The 20,190-nt window shown below is 43.7% G+C and overlaps 1 protein-coding gene across 6 annotated transcripts in view; it reads left to right on the forward strand.

The window, feature by feature from the left end:
* Positions 1–9,052, forward strand: part of DNAJC27 (DnaJ heat shock protein family (Hsp40) member C27) — a 39,916-nt gene extending 30,864 nt beyond the window's left edge. For 3 of the 6 annotated variants that reach the window (XM_057743141.1, XM_057743143.1, XM_057743142.1), the window contains 2 exons: positions 1,068–1,228; positions 4,697–8,438. In XM_057743141.1, coding sequence (XP_057599124.1) covers positions 1,068–1,228; positions 4,697–4,829 — 294 coding nt within the window. In that variant the 3' untranslated portion in view covers positions 4,830–8,438. Of the gene's footprint in view, positions 1–1,067; positions 1,229–4,696; positions 8,439–8,735 lie in introns of those variants that run through there. The other 3 variants (XR_009054826.1, XR_009054827.1, XM_057743144.1) reach the window with 3 other exon arrangements.
* The last annotated feature ends 11,138 nt before the right edge of the window (positions 9,053–20,190 follow it).

A 20,190-nucleotide genomic window follows, 5' to 3' on the forward strand; every position in this document is an offset into this window, starting at 1 on the left:
CACTTTGAAAAACATCATAAAAATAGGAAAAGAATACAAACAGTTTACAGAACAAGAAAAGAGCGATAAGCATATGAAAAGATACTCAGTTTCACTTATAATTAAAGAAATGCACATCAAAGCTGTGAGATGCACATCAGATTGGCAAGAGAGAAGATGTATGATAATGCCCAGTACTGACCGGGCACGAGGAAATAGGCACTCCCATACACAGTGATGGGAGTATAAACGGGTACAGCATTTTTGTATGAAAGCTGCCAAAATCGAAAAGTAAAATGTATATACACTTTTATTCAGTAGTTCTTCTTTTAGGAATTTATCCTAAAGCACCGTCCCCACAAGTGTGCAGAGATATATACACATAAGAAAATATTCACTAAAGCATTGTTTATGACAAAAAACTAGAAACAAATTGACCTGCCCAAGAACAGGGAGTTGGTTAAATAAGTTGTGGTACAGTCACACAGTAGGATACTGAATGGTCATTAAAAAGGATGAGGAAGTGTCTATATGCAGCTAGAGAATAGTTCCACGATTTATTATTACGTGGAAAAAAAAAATACAAGGTACCAAGCAGTGTGTTTCATCTTTCTCTTTTATGTGAATGCTTAGGGTTTGGATGTGTGTATGTACTGGGTACTGAAAATTATTCTGGAAGGATACTGAAAAAATATGTTAACCATGGTTACCTCAAGGAGAGGAACTTGAGGGGTGGGGAGACAGGTTTCATTGTACACTTTTTCCTACTATTTGAATTTTTCTAACAGCATTCATGTACTGATTTTTAATTTCAAGTGTGGTTTTCTGAGAGCAGGGTTATAAGCCATTTAAATTTTATTCCTTCTCCTTTTTGTGTGCTTAAAAATATATATACACACACATATGTATGTACATGTATATATATGTATGTGTAGTATAAAAGAGAAAAATCCTCCGAAGTACATGTTTGCTTTATTGTGAATTTTAAGTTATTGGAATATATTAAATTTCTTTTAAGTTGATGCTTAGAAGGAATTCCTATTTTCCCAAAATCAGTTCTCCTCTGGGATATGTTTTCTTTTTTGCAGACCTTTTATGTATCCATAGTTGATTTATGTGAAAATGGCGGGAAACGTCCTATCACAAACAGCAGTGCTAGTTTCACCAAAGAGCAAGCAGACACCATTCGCAGAATTCGAAATAGTAAAGATAGTTGGGACATGTTGGGAGTCAAACCTGGGGCCTCAAGGTAAGCAGTGCTTTCAGATATTAGTGCTGCCTTCTGTTACAGAGAAAGACTCGATCGTCAGAATTATAGTGCGGTATCTTCTTATAACTGGCTAGAAATATGAAGATGTGTGGAAATACATTAGATTACTTAATAATGCTCCTTCACTGAGTTAAATGAATACCAAAGGGAGAAAATAAAGGGCAAATCGCCTGATGTGGGAACTATGTAGTGTGTATGTTATATAAGTACCTTCTGAAATATGCTCTGCTTTTGTTGACTAAGAGCCTTGAAGCTAGTGTAACCTCAAAAAAACCAAAACAAAACAAAACAAAAAACTCCTCACAAAAAGAGAATTCTTAAATCATAGAATTTTAGAAAAGGAAAGAATGTTAGCAGTCAACATGTCCAAACATTTCATTTTATAGGTGGGAAAACTGGGACTCAGGCAAGGACCCCAGGAGTTAGCGGTAGAATTGGTTCTTGATCCTGAATACTGTGTGTCTGCCTGTCTCTGTCAAAAATCCTGCTAGTTCCTTGTCTGTGTGTGTTTATATTAAATTATTTTATTTTAGCCAAAATAATTACTTGGGAGAAAAAGAAATACAATCACTACTCTTTGTGAAAGAATAAATCATTGTATAGTATGATTATATAACTTTCCCCCCAGTTTTATTGAAATATAATTGACATACAACACTGTGTAAGTTTAAGGTGTACAGCATAATGATCTGACTTCCATATATTGTGAAATGATGACCACAATAAGATTAGTTAACATCCATCATCTCATATAGATACCAAAAAAATATTTTTTCCTTGTGATTAGAACTCTTGGAATCTCTCTCTTAACAGCTTTCAATTGTTATATAACTTTTAATGCTGTAATAATACTGTTACTATACATATTATTATAGTTCTCAGATCTTTTTATTTTGCACCGTAGCTTTCCTCCCCATGCTTCTCCCTTTCTACTTTTTCACCTTGATTCCCGCAAAAGAAGAATGTATGTCTTGAAATTGCCTTGTCAGCGTCAAAAGCGTGAAGTATCTCTTCTCCATTTTGGTCTCACGGCACATCTTCGAGTCCAGAAGAAAAGAGAGGAAGGGAAAAGGGAGACAGTTATTGGTCACCCTGGACTTGCCAGGCATTACTGAGGATGCTTTAAGGACCTGAAGGAATTCAGATGACCTCGTTGCAGGAAGTTAATTGGTGGCTTTTAAATGTCCTTTTAGACTTCTGTAGTCTCATCCTAAATTCTTCCATTTCATCTCCATCTCCAAGGGATGTTGGCTCTATAACTAAGGAACTATTACTTATTAATTAACTTAGAACAATAATAATTAGGGAAAAAGAAACTTTTGGTTCCTACTTATTCATTGTGGTTAATTGGAATCTCCCCAAATTTACAGGACCTCCATAATTTCCATATCCTTAACAAATATAACATGAACTTTTTTTTTTACCTTTGTTCCTTGGGTCTATCAAAATAATTTTGTATGGCATGAGCACATTTGGGCAAAACCTAAAGACATTTATTTTATTTTATTTTTTAAATACACCTTTATTTTATTTTTTGGCCGTGCAATATGGCATGTGGGATCTTAGTTCCCTGACCAGGGATCGAACCCGTGCCCCCTGCAGTGGAAGCATGGAGTCTTAACCACTGGACTGCCAGGGAAGTCCCTAAAAACATTTTTTTTTTTAAGTTATAGAGCGTTTTAATATTTGTCCAGTACTATGTTTACTATTCTTGAACTTTAAGAAAAATCTTCTTCCATAGAATTAATGTTTTTTACACACCTGACTCAGTCTTGTTTCTCTAAAATTTTCCTTCAAAGTTTCTCCTGCCATCCAGAATTCTTGAAAGGTACCAGGCCTAACCACTAACCCCATATGGACATGTTTCCTCAGGAAGCCGAGTGACTAGAGGGGCCCAACCCAAGACTCACTCGTGGGAAAGAGAGTGGAGCTATTCTGCCTCAAGGACAGAGAGTCTTTTAGGGAGAATGTGGTTCATATTAGCTAATATCAGAATTATATATGTACAAAAGCTACATGCAAGGTAAGACAAGAAAATTCAGAAGGACTCCTCTAAGAGCAAAAAACAGAAAAAGCCTTAGAATATATGCCTACGACGTGGAGAGCTGTTAACGTGGCCCTATGACCTCAGTCTCCCCAAGTTGACACGTAAGACTTTCCATCACATCCCAGATATCAAAGATCATATCCCTAATTTGGAGAGCCAGACTGGAAGCCCTTCTGATAAAGACGAAAGGAGGTTTGGGGAAGCACCAAAGCCAGGCTTATAGGTCAATACGAACCTTGAATCACAAAAGGAAAGTGGGAAATAAAACCATCTGGTAGAGACAGAGCCAGACTTTGACCAGGGGAGTGGAAGCCTGGATACTTGGAAGCCTCTCGGAGGCCTGACACCTGGGAATATGAAGAGCGGGGAGAATTGCAGGGCCAGGTGGTCTCCAGGCCCCTCCCCAGCAGTCCCTGCTCTGTGAAGATCTCTCCTGGGGCTCCCTGGTCTTTGGAGAAACACTCATCGTACTGCTCCTTTCCTCTCTAGATAACGTGAAAGTCTCTCGTTTCTTCTTTGGGCTCAGGGAGCTCAATGCAACGCTCAGGTACCCCTTTCCAGTGGCTCTTTCTTGGTCGCGGTGTCACCATCTTCCCCGAGGCCTCAGATTTCCCGGGACCCTGGAGCTCATCTTAGCCCTTTTTCTCATGTCTTCTCCACCCGTATATTCAGCTCATCATCCGCTTCTGCCAATTCTTTGTTTATATTATCTCTTTTGTCTTCCCTTGTTTGCTTCCACAAACACCTTAATCTAAACCCTTGCACGTGATGCTTGGGTTATTGTAGCAACCTCCTACCTGTCTCCTAACTTCCAAAAATAGCTTTCCCAGCACCATTTTGTCATGAAAAACCTACTATTAAAATCCAACTTTTTTGTTGTTTTGTCTTCAAGGCCCTTCACTTACTGGCCCCTGCTCCCCAGCCAACTTTGTTTCTTGTTACTTCCCAGCGCAGTCTCCTCTTGGCACTGCATGCCGGGTCTGCGCTCCCTTCCTGGCCTCTGCCAGTTCTCTCCCTGCTGCTGTGTATTCCCTACCTCCGTGTCAATCCCTGAACCTCACTTTCTTCTGGAACCCTCCTCCAGGGGGTCTGCCCTGATGGCCCCCGGTCCTCATTGCTTCCGTCAGCAAAGATTTGCCAAGTGCCTGTGAGGTGCCGTATGTGGTCTGTTTTTATCTGATCACATGTGTTTGTATACTCACTTTGCATTGTGTATTTTCCTACTTGAATGTTACATATTATTTGTGCGTTGTTTTTTAGTCCCACCTTGGGAAAGGGTAACAGTTATTTGAGATATGCTTACTGCAAGAGATATTATGTGATCCAAACAGCTAGAATGCAGTGGGTGGAGGCTGGGGGCTGACCTCAGTACTGACGCAGAGCTTTGCTTTTCTTCGTAGGGATGAAGTCAATAAAGCATATCGGAAGCTTGCTGTGCTGCTTCACCCTGACAAGTGTGTAGCGCCTGGCAGTGAAGATGCCTTCAAAGCCGTTGTGAATGCCCGAACAGCCCTCCTGAAAAACATCAAGTAGAAAGCAGAAAAACAGACAAGTGTGGGCCTCAAGTCCAAACAGACTTTCCCTAGAGGTAAAATCGCCAACATGGTTTTTTCCTCCACAAAATCTTACAGCTCTTTTCACTCATGTGCTGTCCTTTGTAAATTAGGAACTCGGGTGCCTGTTACCATGTCATAGATGTTTTACAGAGAGAAGAAGTGAAGAGAACCAAGCGCCACTTATACAGTATCGTTCATTTCCTACTTCTGAGTGATGTAAGATTTTTTTCTCATGAGTTTGTAAGCTCTGCCAGTGTAGCATCCCTTAGGCATTTTGCTCAGGAAAGTGCATGAGGTTTCTGGAAGGAGGATAGGAGGATCCTTTCGCTTTTTCTTTTTTAAAAACATTCATCATCAGAGAAGTGGTATTTTAAACATCAATCTGTAATTAATGAACTCTTGGCAGCCTTTTGGAAGTGAAACAAGGTGATACAGTTCTGAACTGAGCGACCCTTTTATAGCATTCACTCTGTTCCCCTCCTCCAGCCACCAGGGGGAGAAACCAGCCAGTCCTAAGAGAGGAAAGGTGGCGGCGGCCACAAGTTCTGGTACACTGGCTGCTGCTAGTCGTGCCCCTGGATCTGAGGCCTTTTCCAGTCGTGGAAAGAATGCGGGCAGCTGTAGGGAACATCATCACCTAGGAATCAGGAATCAGACCCCAAGACAGCAGGGCCTGCAGGTCACACTAGATTGTGCACACGTGCCCAGAGGGCACGGCCAAACATGCCTGGCTCTGGCATGTTTGATGCCCTCGGAGAGCCCCTATATGAGGCTTATGCCTCCTTTGTTTCTGCATCACTTGCCATAACAGGTGGGAAAGGCAGGGGTACTGGGCCTCCTCTTCCCTTGCTCTTCAGTGTCAGTTCCCTCCTTCTTCCCTCTTCTCTTCCGGTCTTGTTTTTTACTGCACCACACCTGCCACCATTTCTCTCTTCTTGAATCCCTGCCTTCCGTCTCTTGCCTCCTCCATCTCCTGTGCAGACTTCACCTGGGCCTGGCTGACCAGAGACGAGTATGGTTCCTTTGGGTGGTGGACGGAGAGATCTTAAGGTCTGTGTGGCAGAAATCTGTGTTACTCTCGCTTGGGTTCCAAATTTCTGATTAATATTTTTAAGCTACAGATTATGAAAATTAACTTCACCTAGTGGAATCCATCCCCTTGCCATAGTATCTTCCTCAGTATCCAAGAGGCGGATGAAGATCAAGTGTCAGCACCGGGCCTTCTTCCAGAGCTTACAGGACCAGTGTCACTGCGGGGCTCGTTCCACCATCACTCTCATGTTACTCAGATGTTTAGCTGTGACCAGGCTGCACTGATCAGGGCTTTAATTCAATATGAATTTTTAAACAGCTATTCCATATTGACCACCAAGTAGCATTCAGCTTACCACCTGAGAAGAAAAACCACTTTCGTTTAATTCAAGCCCACCGCAGTCTTCTGGACTCTTCCCTTCCCCAAAGCAGCTTTGCTCCCTCGAGCAGCATTGAGCTGGTTGTCAGGAGACCAGAGCATTGTTTTCTAGTATGAGTTTTCATCTTGGTGATATTAAAGTGCTTTTTTTTCCCTATAAATTGAGATACAAGATATGATTTCTTGTGGGATTTTCCCCTGGCCTTTTAATTTTAATTAGCTTCTGGGCCTGTAGAACTCCAGCCCAAAGTTCTTCGGGGCCTAAATTTTGCTTCAGGCCTTCATGATGCCTAAAGTAATTAAACATTGATCTGTTCTTGCAGCGGAACTTAGGAGTCATGTGAATGACAGACCGTGCATGGTGGTGTCAGCCCAAATTGACATGACAGCTCACTGAGTATGTGGCCCTGGGTGAAAACTGGTGCCAGTTTTCATCATTGTTATTAAATACCACATTGGTCACCTCATTCAGCTACATGGTGCAGGTGAGCAGTTATAGCAGAGGGGGGGTTCTTTAGTGCCTCCAGTCACATCCTTATACAATGAGTGGCTTGTTGAAATTTAGCCTGATCTTGATTCTTAGGTCTTGAGACTCAGTTCCCAACACCTTGATTATTAGTGTTAAGGATGGCCGTGTACTACTTCATGTATGTAAAAGAAAGAAAAGAAAGTTAAGCTTCAGGGTCCTAGAATTTTTCTGATTTCCATAATCCTTGAGTAGACTATCAAGAAGTAATACAGCCTGATCTGCAATGAAAAGTCACTTCATGAAAAACTTTGCAGACCTCTGTGCACTAATTTAAATTCTTGGTGCAAATATGTACTTTGTAGTTCAGCCTTATTAAAATTCTTCAGCCAGTTAGGATTGCACAGTCCATCAGCGAGAGTTACAACTGGCAGAAGTGTTTCAATGGCTAAAAAAAAATTTACAGAGAATCTTGTGTTTTTCAAGAAAAGAATAAAAAGTTTGAACAGCTATTATGCAAGAAAAGCCATTTCTTCTGCATCTGAGTCACCAAGAATTAACACTTTTAAAGCTTGTTAGAAATCCCTGGAGGCTTTTGAAATTAATCGTCCAACCTACCTAAGAACTTTAAAATACACCCTCCTTTTGTTCCTCTGTTCCTCTTTCATGCCTCCTTTTGAACTGATATTCTCAGCTGTCAACATTTCTTTTACTTCAGCATCGTCATTTTATTTTTTCACATAAATGTGTGCCTGGTTTTGTTAGCCCTTTAACTTAAAAGTCCAGACTTGGGGGTGTTGTGCTGCTACCCAAGATAAATTGCTGTAATTCTGTAGATTGCACTCTGTTCTTTAAGGCTCGCATTTACCTCAGGAAACTCACTCTAGTGTGGTTTTTTTTTTTGCATTGAATTCCCAACTGGTAAATATTTCTTTATACTGATTCACTGTTCACTAAATGAGCCATAGATAAGGCTTCTAAATTTCTGAAAGAAAGCCAGAGTTAAGTGGGCAGCCCCTGTAAGCTCTGAATCAGTAATGAGGTAGCTGTTCCTCATAGAACAATGACAGAATCTTGAGGGGAAAGAGGTATTTCCATCTCAAGTTAGAAAGGGTGGGGCTGTGTGCACATTGCCTTTGACAGGGACAGTGTCCGTCCCATAAGCAATTTCACTGGGTCCTGGGATGTCACCCCCTTCTCCACCACACTCCATCCAGCTCACTCTGAGTCTGCCAACGTTTTCGTAAAACTTTTGCAGAGGAATTTAGCCGTGAAATACAGCTAACCTACCTTCCACTGCAACTTTTTCAAAGTGTAAAGGGGTTCGTATTTCTCATGATTGGTACTTAGCACAATTGTAAGAGACAGTTAATACTGTTTATATGTTGGTTTTTCCATTAAGCATTTCTAGAGAAGATGAAAGCTTAAACTTGTGGTGTGGATAAGTTAGATTGTGTCTGACAAGCAGTGCAATATGAAGCCATGCAATAAAGGCCGTGTTGGTGAAGTGACTCGCTGGAAGGTTGGGCAGTTTGGGTTAGCTTCCTGCAGCGATTGCCCGCCGGGCAGTCTGCCCTTGGGCCGGGAATGCAGAGTCTCTAAAGAAACCCTTTGCTCTTACGAGGTAATTTACATACTTGCTTTCTGTTGAAATAACGGAAAATGTTAAAACAGCTGTTTATGTCTTGTATAGAGAGTGTCATATGTATTTAAGTTGTGTATTTTTATAAACTAAAGCCAAATGCCAAATACTGGTCTGTGAGCTGCATTTATTTGTTGAGACACTGGTCTTTAATATAGGACATACTAGTCTAGAAGCCACTCCAGTTCCTTTACCAACTGAGATCGTAGATAAGACATCTTGCTTTAGCTGCCAGTGGGTAAAATGGAGGAAATTTTATTCATTGGTCCCTCAGGCTATTCTAACCTTAATTAAATTGTGATGAAAGTGTTTTGATCTCTTAAAGAAAGATACTAATATTGTGTGTGCCTTTTTTAATTCAAAGGAAACTATTATCTCATTTTAATAATGCAGATCTTGGCTGAATAACTTAATAATTCAGCTAACTAGTCCCTGGACAACAAGAATCCTTAAGTAACAGACGATTGTGAACCTGAATTTGAAAGTGAAAGCCTTGTAGGGCCAACCCACAGAAGATGGTTTATCTCTGAAGACGTCAAACAAGAGCTTTAATTTTTGTCGTAAATGACGTTCGTTATCACCCGAGCATGCCCACCACACTTGAGGAACTGCTCTGCCCTCTCCATGCTACTGACACGTTCTAAAGGGGAGCTGCCAAGTCCTCTTATGATCCACCCTTCCTCCCTGGTCACTGAGATTGGCCCAAGAGATGCGAATGTCACCCAAGCTGAACCAATTGGCATCCCTCCCTGGGATCTTTTCTAATTGGATCTAGGAAAACAAACTTCCTCTCCGGAGAGGAAGATAGGAGGAGTCCTGCTGATCCTGGCAACCTTGATTCCAACCTCATGGAAAAAACGTGAGAGAATGAGACAGACATTCAGAAAGAGACAGAGTCCTGATGGCTAAGACTTTCCTTCTAGTCCACAGGGGTCCCCTGACCTGGTTGTTCTTCAAGCCCATCAGCCACCCCAGAATCCTTCCAATAGTTTCAGGTGTGCAGCAAAGTGATTCAGTTATATATATATATTTATATATATACACATATATATATGAATATATATATATATATACACGAGGGTGAGTCAAAAATTATCCACACTCTGGCTGTAGAATTTATTTTGATTAACTTTTACAAAGACAAATATATCATTTTTCAACATAATCTTCTTGCTTTTCAATACACTTTGTCCATCTGTCAACAAGCTTTTGTATTCCCTCATCAAAAAATGTTTTAGGCTGAGCTGTGAGCCACGAATGCACCGCTGTCTTCACTTCATCAGAAGTGAATCTTCTTCCTCGTAGGGCTGCTTTCAGGGGATCAGACAGGTGAAAGGCCGATGGAGCAAGATCAGGACTCTAGGGAGGATGCTCTAACACCTCAAAACGAAGTTTTTGCAGAGTGTCAACAGTGTGTGCAGAAGTGTGCAGACGTGCACACCCTCAGACCACAACAAAAAGAATCATTGCACTCTGCTCTTTTGTGCAAAACACAAGTGGCACATCCATGTTTGCTCACACCGCAGTTACAAATGAACTGATGTAACACGTTCACACCTGCACAGCAGTGACTGGGGAGACTGTAGCCTTGAACAGAACAGTGCGGCCAACAGAAGTTTTAATGTAACTGAAGTGTGGATAATTTTGGACTCACCCTCGTATATACCTTTTCAGATTCTTTTCCATTATAGGTTATTACAAGATATTGAATATAGTTCCCTGTGAATAGGCCTGCACTTTTAAAAAGACCACAAAGTTACAGTTTTCCTCATTAGTGGTCCAAGTTCAATCCTATATATGTGGTTAGAAATGAAGAAAAATTCTTTCTGAGGTGTGCCCAGGCCAAGAGGAAGTTAACATGACAACTTAACAGTGAATTAAAATATACAATATAATATATCTGGGTAGATTTATTAACAGGGTTTTTTAAGTGAAATTTTGAACAAACTCTTGCAGAACCTCTTATGCCTCCAGAACAACCTGAAAATCATGTCTTAAGGGACATCCACCCTGAGAATCCAAGAAATAACTGGTGGGCAGGGACAGACAGATCCCTTTACAGCATATGTCAGCCTAAGGATTTTGTTTCTGGGTGATTTTCACATCCCTAACTTATTCTTTTGTCATAGATAGAACTGAAAAAGCTATGACAGGGCTGTCTCCCTCCTTCCCTCCCTCCACCCCAGAGCTTAGCATGGCATTTTATATTAGAATCTCTAGCACTGCGGGAGGAAAAGTTGCTTTATATTCACCAAACTGTAAAGAATGATTGGGGAGTGGGTTTTAGGGGATGGGGTCAGGATGGTTTGACTTTCTGCCTTATGCTTGTCTATATTATTTGAGTTTTCCCAATGACTGTCAACTACTTTAATCATCTAAGACGTTATATGAAACCAAAAACTAAATATAGCACCAAATTAAAAAAGAGAGTGAGACGCACTTTGAAGCTTGTGTGGGAATACTACAGTATGAGCACTCTGGGCTATAATTAAATCTTACTTCTTTACATTAGTAGATACTTCAGACTAAAATGGAAGAAAAGCTTTTAGTCACTCAAAAGTTTTCTGAAAAGCTAACACAGCAATCAGTGCTCTCTCTGGCTGGAATTTCAGATTCACTTAATGTGGTTACATATCCGCAAACACGCTCTCTCAGGTAACACGGAAGCAGTGGAATTGAAATGAGAAATCCTGAGATAGGTTTATCTATTCATTAATAGCATAGCCTTGGGCCAAGAGCCCCATTTTGAGGTTCGGTTCCTCCATTATTAGATAAGACTGTTGGTTAGATAACACGTGTGGTCCTTTCTAAAGATCATTATTTTATGAAATTTTACAAAGGCAATAAATATTAGACCCCCAGACCTCTTGCATATAATTCTAGCACAACATTCCTATCCCCCAAAAAAAGAGGAGAAAGAAAAATAAATTAATTTAGAAAAAAGTTAGTGAATTAAGTTTTTCTTAAAGTTAGCAATAATAGACATTGTTGAACCGTCTCATTTCTTTTAATAAAGAAAACCTTAAATTCTTGCTATTTGAAATTGTGATATGGCATCTCATTTTACAATGGCAAATGACGTCACAGGTCTGAAATTTTTAGTAGTAAGTCAATAAGACTCAGATAATCTTTATTCTTATAAAATGGAAGTTATCTTGGCTCCCAAGCTCACATTTTTCACCAAGAACAGGAAAACTTAAAATTTGCCTGAAGGTATGTTAGTCACTTCTGATTTTAAACATGATCAATTCAAGATTAAAACTCAGTAAATGCAAGGTCCCCACCTCCCCCTCACACTTCCACTACCCTCCTTTTCCCAGGGGAGAGCTAGACTTGGGGTGAGGGTGCCTTACCTCTCATCTGTTTGGCCCTTTTGCCATCTTTCACCCCAGTGGCCTCACTGGCTCTGGCTGGTCCCACCATGGCCTCTGGACTCGAGGTCCAAGCACTCATCCTCCTAGTTATCCAGACCCTCAGCCTCTTCTGCTCCCTGGCTCTCTCAGCACCTCTGTGCTCTGCCCACCTGGGTGGTCAGTAACATAGGCCACTTTCCCTCAGCTCAACAGTGAGGCTCAGGGGCCCCTCTTTCAGCCATCGCCACTCTGTGGCTCTGGTGCCTTGTCAGGTGCAACTTCACGTTAAGCTTCCCCAGTAGATTGCAGCCTCCTAGGCTACACCTTGGAAGCCACCTTGAACTTCTTTATCAGGCCCTGCGAGTTCCTGGTGTGCTGGTAAATTGGCTCTTCAGGAAAGGCGTGGGGAAGCCCTGATTTGTGGCCTTTGCCCAGTTTTCATGGTATAAATACTCTTTCTTCATGGTTGATTCCAAGTTGGGAAAAGATGTACTAATGAGCTCTCATGAGCTGTGATACAGAGAACTCTAGCTTGGCTCTGGGTTTACCCCGGGAAAGTGCGGGAGTGGCTGGGGCTTTTATGCATCTTCCAATATCTAAGCTCTCCTCACACCCCTCAAGATCCTATCCCCTCAACCAGGTGGTTAACCCTTTGGGGCAGGTCTTGCATCTCAGCCTCATCTCTCATAACTCTTCTCACAGGGACTTGCAGGAGGCACTCATTAATTCTGTTGACTGATTACAGTCTTCAACAATATCACCGTTAAAGACTTTTAAAACCTCACTCCATTAGAGGCTTAAAGGTAACTCACTTCATGTGATTTTTCCCTACAGACCAGATGAAATTAATCCAATGCCCCAAACCTCTTTACGCCTTCCCTAGAGCGCATACCCACGGTATTGCCAGGGAATTTTAATACAGCGGGGCTTGGGGCTCTGTAAAATGTATTTAGCGGGATGGGTTTGGTTGAAATCAAACTAATTTATATCACGATGTAAATTACGAGGTAGGAAGACCTGACTTAACTTAGTAGCAGCCTGCAGTCAACATCATCAGTGGGTATTAAGTCTTTGATAGCCTTCTGAATCTGAAGCATATGATTCATTGCAGCAAGGACGAATTGAGCACCTGCTATTTGCAAAGCACAGTGGGTGCTTCAGGAACTGAGGAAATGTGTAGGACAGTGACTCTCAAAGTGGGATCTGAGACCAGCAGCCTGGACACCACCCAGGAGCTTGTTAGAAACGCCAATAATTCTTGAGTCCCATCCCAGACCTATGTACCAGATTCTTGGGGGCAGAGCCGTCTGTATTTGGACAAGCCCACAAGAGGATTCTGATGCACCATAATGTTTGAGAGCCACTCATATAGGACAGACTGCTCTAAAAGAACCTAGAGTTCCTTGTCCCCTGACATCCTTCCACTAAATCTCTCCTGCTTAAGTTGACCAGAGTGGGAGGAAAGAACACGTTTTGTAGTGAGAACATTGTGGGTTCAAAACCTGGGTCTCTCACTCAAAGCTCAGTGACCATCAGCAACCATCTGACTTCCCCAGGCTTCTGTTGCCTTATCCATGAGTCTCTTAAAGGCCCCTCTGCTCCCACCTCTAGCATTTCTGCAAGTCTACAAGCTTCTCTCATTTCACTCACTTCGCTTATTTCTCCTAGCCCTCGGCTATGCTGGGGCAGTCTTAATACCTCCGGAACAACAGAGAGGGACTCTATTTAAGTAACTCCGAGATGTACTGCTCACACAGGCTTGGCAGCACTGGGCAGCCTCCACCTCCCCCCCTCCCCCCACCATCTTCATGTGCCCATTTCACCCTGAAACTCTGTCTCCATCACTGCTTTTCTGGGGCAGCTGTAACTCTGCAGTGTTCTTGCCTTGGAAGCCTCTGACTGAGTCCGACATTACAGGGGGCCCAGCCTGGTTCCCCTGTGCCTTCAAAAAGAGGAAATATTTGGGAAGTAACACCCTTTCCACCACCCTGCTGAGACATCTACTTTTCAAGCCTTCTGTTGCCTAGAGCATTTATCCAAGTTCCTATCACTCGTTGAGCACTTACTATAGACCAAGTACTTCCTCAGCAACTTAAAAGCATTTTATTTGACTCTAAAATGACCCCTTGGAACTTCCCTGGTGGCACAGTGGTTAAGAATCCACTTGCCAGTGCAGGGGACGGGTTCGATCTCTGGTCCAGGAAGAACCCACATGCCGCAGAGCAACTGAGCCCATGCGCCACAACTGCTGAAGCCCGTGTGCCTAGAAGCCTGTGCTACACAACAAGAGAAGCCACGGCACTGAGAAGCCCATGCACCGCAACAAAGAGTAGCCCCCAGTCGCCACAACTAGAGAAGGCCCACACGCGGCAACGAAGACCCAATGCAGCTAAATAAATAAATAAATAAATAAATAAATAAATAAATAAAAGCTCATATGTTAAGAATAAATAAAATGACCCCTCAGGGTAAGTATTCTATCCCCATAGTATGGATAAGGAAATGTGCCCAAAGAGGTTAAGTAAACTGTCTAATATTACAACACTGTAGTGTTGCCTTATGATCCCCAAAAGACATGTCCACCCAGAACCTCAGAATGTAACCTTACGTGGCACAGAGTCTTTGCAGGTGTAATTAGGGTGGAGACCTTGAGATGCACTCACCTTGGATGAGGGTGGACCCTAAACCCAGTGACAAGCCCTTAGAAGAGAAGGGGATGTGAGTGAGACCCCAGAGAAAAGGAGGCCCTGTGGAGACAGAGGCAGATTGGAGCTCTAAAGACCCAAGCCAAAGGATGCCAACAGTTGCTGGCAGCTACCAGAGGCTAGGAGAGGGGCAGAGAATGGATTCTCCCTCAGAGTCTCAGGAGGAAACCAGCCTTGTCAACACCTTCATCTTGCACTTGTGGCCTTCACAACAGTAAGAAAATAGATTTCTGCTGTTTTAAACCACCCAGTTTGTAGAAATGTGTTATGGCAGCTCCAGGAAACCGAAAGAAACATTGAGCTATTGTAAGAGTGGAACCAGAGTTCAGACTGGGGCCTGACTTCACCACCCCTGCTCTTTGCTGTAGCTCCACACGGCCTTGGCCTGGCACAGCCCAGCCTCCTCCTGTCCTCTGTCTCCATGCTTCCATCTCCTTACCCACCTCCCTACTCGAGGCTCAACGAACTTCTTGGTGTTCTCTGAACACACCCTGCCACTCATGGCCTTGTGCCTTCGGACTTGCTGGCCCCCTCGACCAGGCACGCTGTTATTGACAGTGTTTGTGTCCTCTCCAAATGCGTTAAAGCCCTAACCCCCAATGTGACAGTATTTGGAGGTAACTAGATTTACATGAGGTCATGAGGCTGGAGACCCCATGATGGAATTAGTGTCCTTATAAGGAGAGGAAGAGACACCAGAACTTCCTCTCCACCATGTGAAGTCACAGCGAGAAGGTGGCTGCCTGCAAGCCAGGAAGAGAGCCCTCACCAAGAACTGGACCTGCCAGTACCTTGATCTTGGATGTCTAGGCTCCAGAACTGTAAGAAATAAATGTCTGTCATTTAAGCCTCCCAGGCTGTGGTATTTGGTTATAGCAGTCTGAGCGGACTGAGGCACATGCCCTCTCTCCCCTCTCCTCTTTGCCTGGCAAACTCTTACTGAACTTTCATATCCAACTCAAATGCGTCCTCCTCTGAAATTTCTCTAGACTCACCTCTGCTGCCCAGGCACATTTCACAATTTTTCTCCTCAGCTGGACAGGAGTCTCTCTCCAACGTATGTATTACTTCTTGGCAGATGAAGACTTTACCTTTTCTACCTTTGTGTCCTTGGTGCCTAATAAAAGCAGAGTGAATATTTGATGGATGAATGGCCTCTGTTGCTGAACTGTGAGACCATATATTTCCCCACTGATTCTGAAAAAAGCCACAGAACCCAACTGAGTGTTGAGTAAAAGGGGCCTAATGGAGAGTAAGAAAATAAGAACAGTGTGGCTGCCCTCAGCACCCAAATATATCACTCATTAACCAATCAAAGCTTGGCATAATTTCCTCAGTGAAATTTAAGTATTTCCCAGGTTTATAGAAGTTTCTTAGAAAAACGATAAGAGAGCTGGCTTTGCCGGGAATCAGGCCTGGCCCTTGGGGACCACCAGAGTCAGTACTGTTGATGACCCATCCGATGGCTATTCCCCACTTCTTCCCGGTTGGCAGAGTCCTAACGTTGTCCAGGTGCCTATCCCTCCACTGTGTGGCTCAGGGTAAATCATGAGTGATTGAAGCTGTTTATGGTGGTACCAGTTCTGTTGCTAATGACTGGTTTGGAAGTGGGCATGTGACCCTGCTCTAGCCATAAAACATATGATGGACATCCTTCTAGAGAGCTTCCAGGAGACAATTTTGTTCTCCCACAAAGAGAGGCATGGTAGGAAACTGTTTCTCTTCTTCTGTGGAATAATATATCTGCATATGATGCTGGACTGTGTGCCATCTTGCAAACATGTGGAGCGTTAGCTTGTAATGGCAAAACTGATACCTTAAGGGTGGTAGGGTAAATAGGGAAGATGGAAAGTGACATGCACCTTAAAGATGGTTTTGAGCCACTGAATTACTAACCTTAGACCTATTCTATGCAAAGACTTGTTATAGAGGTGATACATTTCCTCCACTGTTAAGCCATTGTGAGTTAAGTTTGAGGTTACGTAGGACAGAAATCATCCCAATAATTATAATACAACCCAATTGCCAAAAGCATCTCTGGTCCCACCCCAGGAGAGATGCCTGAGAACTCCACTATTTGCAATCTATTAAAGAAATGTTCTGTGTGTTAAATTATAAGTTTTACCCTTGAGAGGGATTAGTCACTGAGCTTTCAACCCCTTAGAATTTATTCATTGATTCCTAAGCAGTCCTTCCTCCATCAAGCACTTTGTAAGTGCCTTTTTTATGCCAGTCACTCAGCTAGACTCTGGGATTTAAAAAAAAAAAAAAGGTGAACAATGAGTATCAATTTATAGCTAACAGTTAAATCCTCCTTTATGTTATTCTCTTTGAAGTTATTTAAATGCAATTTTTTGTTTAAAGTCATATTTGAACAGACGACTTAAAAAGAATTCCCACTTATAGCTACATTAATGGAAAATTGTGAACAAGATGAAAAGTCTCCAGCTTCATCCAGGTTAATGTAAATGACTTGTGGGGAGGCTTTTATTAAGAGAAGCAAGGAAATACAGACCCCTTAAAAACCTGCCCTGCCCTAAGAAGGTGATAAAGAGAGGGGTGTGGGCACGTGAGACAGGACCTCACTGCCCTGAGATGGGAGCAAGTCTCTGACAGCACGAGAGAGAGCAGAGGGCTCTGAGCCAGCAGAAAGACTGACTCAACGCTGGCAGCTACTAAAAATAGCAGAGCAGAGTTATAAGCTTTCCTGTCCAAACAGATCTGAAGCTGGCAGGTAGCTCAGGGCTATTCTTGAATGGAAGGGTTAGAGCCGTCTCCACCAGAGAGCCTTACACTGGGGGTTCTGGTCCTTGCTCAGCTATGAGCAGAGCCAGCACTTGCTTCCCACCTGGCAGGGCTGGTTGCGTGTAAAGCCAGAGACGTCAAGGAGGGGAGGATGAGTGAGAGACAGAATTGCTCAAACCCACCCTGAGTTCATTTCACTGAAATGAGTTTTAAGAGAGTGAGAAAAGAAACTTTTAAAATAAAATAAAAGCTATAATTTTTTTTAAAGGACCAAGTTCTTGTCTGGTTTTGAAAACGCTTAGCATGTATCCCACTGAATATAACACTCTCAGAAAGGTACCTGGCTGTGCCTGGCATCCCCCACATGGCACAGCAAGATTGGAAGAGGGACGGCAAAGCGAGTAGCTAATTTATTTCCGCCACCCCTTGAGCAGTAAACAGTATCTTTGTAAAGAAAGCAAGAGGGAAAACAATGCCAGCATGAGTTAGTTAATAGTTATAAAAATCACTATGTGCAGAAACACGTGGATATGCGTAACCACAAACCTGTAAGTGTCTAATTTGAGTGTAAGTCAGCACAACAGCTCACGTGCGAAGCCTGAGAACTTTGTGGAATGAATCCTAGAGAGCGTGACTTAAGTCTGGACCACTGTCTTCCGGTAGTTATTAATTTGTGCCTTCTTGTCAGTTTTCCCTTGATGGTCTTATCCTTTTCTGAACCACCTTTTATCCCAAATCAGCCCTCTGAAAGAGCATAGCTGGTTAGGACATGTCATTTGCTCCAATGAAATGCCAGTGATTGTGAAGTACAAAGCCCAGACGTAGCCGTTTCAGCTCGGCTTTCAAGGTCACTGTGATCCGGCCCCTTCCTACCAGTCCTGCCTGGCAGCCATTTCCCTTTCTGCACCCTTCTGCTAGCCATCTTCATTCACCCTTCCCGTGCACTCCCTGGACCTTCCTGCCTCCGTGCCTGTGCTCACACTGTTGCCTCTACCATAGAGGTCCTTTCCTCATCCTGGGCAAAGACTCTGTCCCCTCTTCCTTCTCAGTCATGCCCTACTGTTCAGAACCAATGGACCCCTACCTTGAAGTAAACATTGTGCATAGTTTAGCAAACTTCTGCAAGAAGCATGACTTGGAAGGAAGGAGGAAGATACAGTGGCTGCTGGAGGGAGGAAGGGCTTAGAAGTGTTGTCCTTTCTTTGTGATAAAGGGAGAAGCTTAATCTATTGAGAGGAAAGTGCCAGGAGAGAAGCGGAAGGACCACCAGGGATGCAGGGGGTGGAGTCCAGAGCTGGGGGAGGTGTCCCGGTGGACAGAAGCAGGGGCTTCTCTTTACAGTCTCTGCTGTATTTTTTGGGTCATATATGCTCTGATGTAGAGGAGGGGAATAGTTATGCTTAGAAGGCCATTCAGCCTACAAAATACCTTCTCCTCTTACCTACTTTGTGAAATCTGAAATGCCACCATTTTGACTTATTCCTTTGACCCACGGCATTGACCATCCATCAAAGCTGGGTGCATCTGTGTATGTGTGTGTGTGTGCGTGTGTGTGTGTGTGTGCATGTAGAGATCATTGTTAATGGAGACCCTCTCTCCCCAATCTCCCCTTTCTACAGAGACCCCCTGGAGAGCTCTCCTGGCCTCACTAGCTTTTCTGCTGGTGAAATGGGGAGCAGGAACTGAGCCCTACCTGCTCAGCCCTCTCATTTCTCATTTGTTGGCTGGGTGAGGAGATGGGTGCATTTTGTCCTCTCACCTTCATGATCCTCAGGTCAGGCTCCGCCCCTCCACCAGGTCCTAAGGCCACCCCAGTTCCTAGGACCCAGCGAGGGTATTCAAGCCTGGAGCAAAGTGTTATCCCAGACTGTGGCCACATGTCTAAACCCTGGGCTCTGACGCAACTTCCATCCCTAATGAATCTGATCTGCCTGATTCCTGGGTCCACTTCCTATGTGGCTCAGAAGCGGGAGGAGGCAGAGGCAAAGTTAATGATTGTCCCAAGGCCTTTGCAGCGGTAGCATTCTAATCACTCCATCCCCAGTGGACCACTCTCGGGGATCTGGTCCTGACACTCTGTTTTGAGGACAGCAAGGGAAGGAGAGTAGGGCGGAGGCCTGGATACTGGGAGAGGGGGAAGGGAGGGTGGCCTGAAAGACCAAGGGCGGGGCAGATAAACCTCAGCTTCACCAACCTGGGCCTCCCTCTGCTCTGACTTGATAAATATAGTTGCCGGGGCTTGTCATCAGGGTCCCTTGTTTTTAAGATATGCAAATGGGTCAGTAGTGTGTAAATCAAGCTAGCCTGCGTCCTTCTGGCCCAGGCTGCAGGCCTCCTCTCTGTGCTGCCCTGCTGTGGATCTGCTGTCTGGTTCTCCACCCCTCCCACTGGGCCACCTTCCGCCTCCCAGGCTGGAGAAGATGACTGGAGTTGAACAGACATGCCCTCAGGCAGAGGCCCAGCCTCCCCTGGTCCTGCTGATTCCTCCCACTTTGTTTTCCTCTGACGCATCCCCTGTGGTCCAGCGCTAACTTGACTCCTAGCCAAGCAGGGGAGGCAGGCTATGGAGGGTCATTCCTCCTTGATGTCTAATGAGCCTGGGCAGGTCAGATTGCACAGTGCCCTGGGGTCAGACGTGTGGGCGTACATTTGGGCCATGCCCTTTACCAGCTATGGAACCTTGGGCACGTTATGAACCTAGTCTCAGTTTTCTCATCTGTAAAATGGACATAATAATCATATTTATGCCACAGGACTATGAAGATTACATGAGATAAGCAGGTTGGAACCCAACCAAGGAATATCCGGGCTGCTAAGGATTTTAGAATTGAATCTGAAGGCAGTAGGAAAACCATAGACATTTTTGAGGAAGTGGAATAGTCTGAACTGTGCTTCTGGGAGACACGCCAAAGGCAGCAAAAAGGGGGTTTGGAGAAGAATCTTGGAATGAATCCTGTGAACCTCAGGCATCCATTCTTCTGCTGGGCCCATGCTGTCCTCTTGTTCCCAACCAGCC

This window comes from Hippopotamus amphibius, chromosome 7 (assembly GCF_030028045.1).
Source record: "Hippopotamus amphibius kiboko isolate mHipAmp2 chromosome 7, mHipAmp2.hap2, whole genome shotgun sequence".
In the NCBI taxonomy this organism is placed as follows: Eukaryota; Metazoa; Chordata; class Mammalia; order Artiodactyla; family Hippopotamidae; genus Hippopotamus; species Hippopotamus amphibius.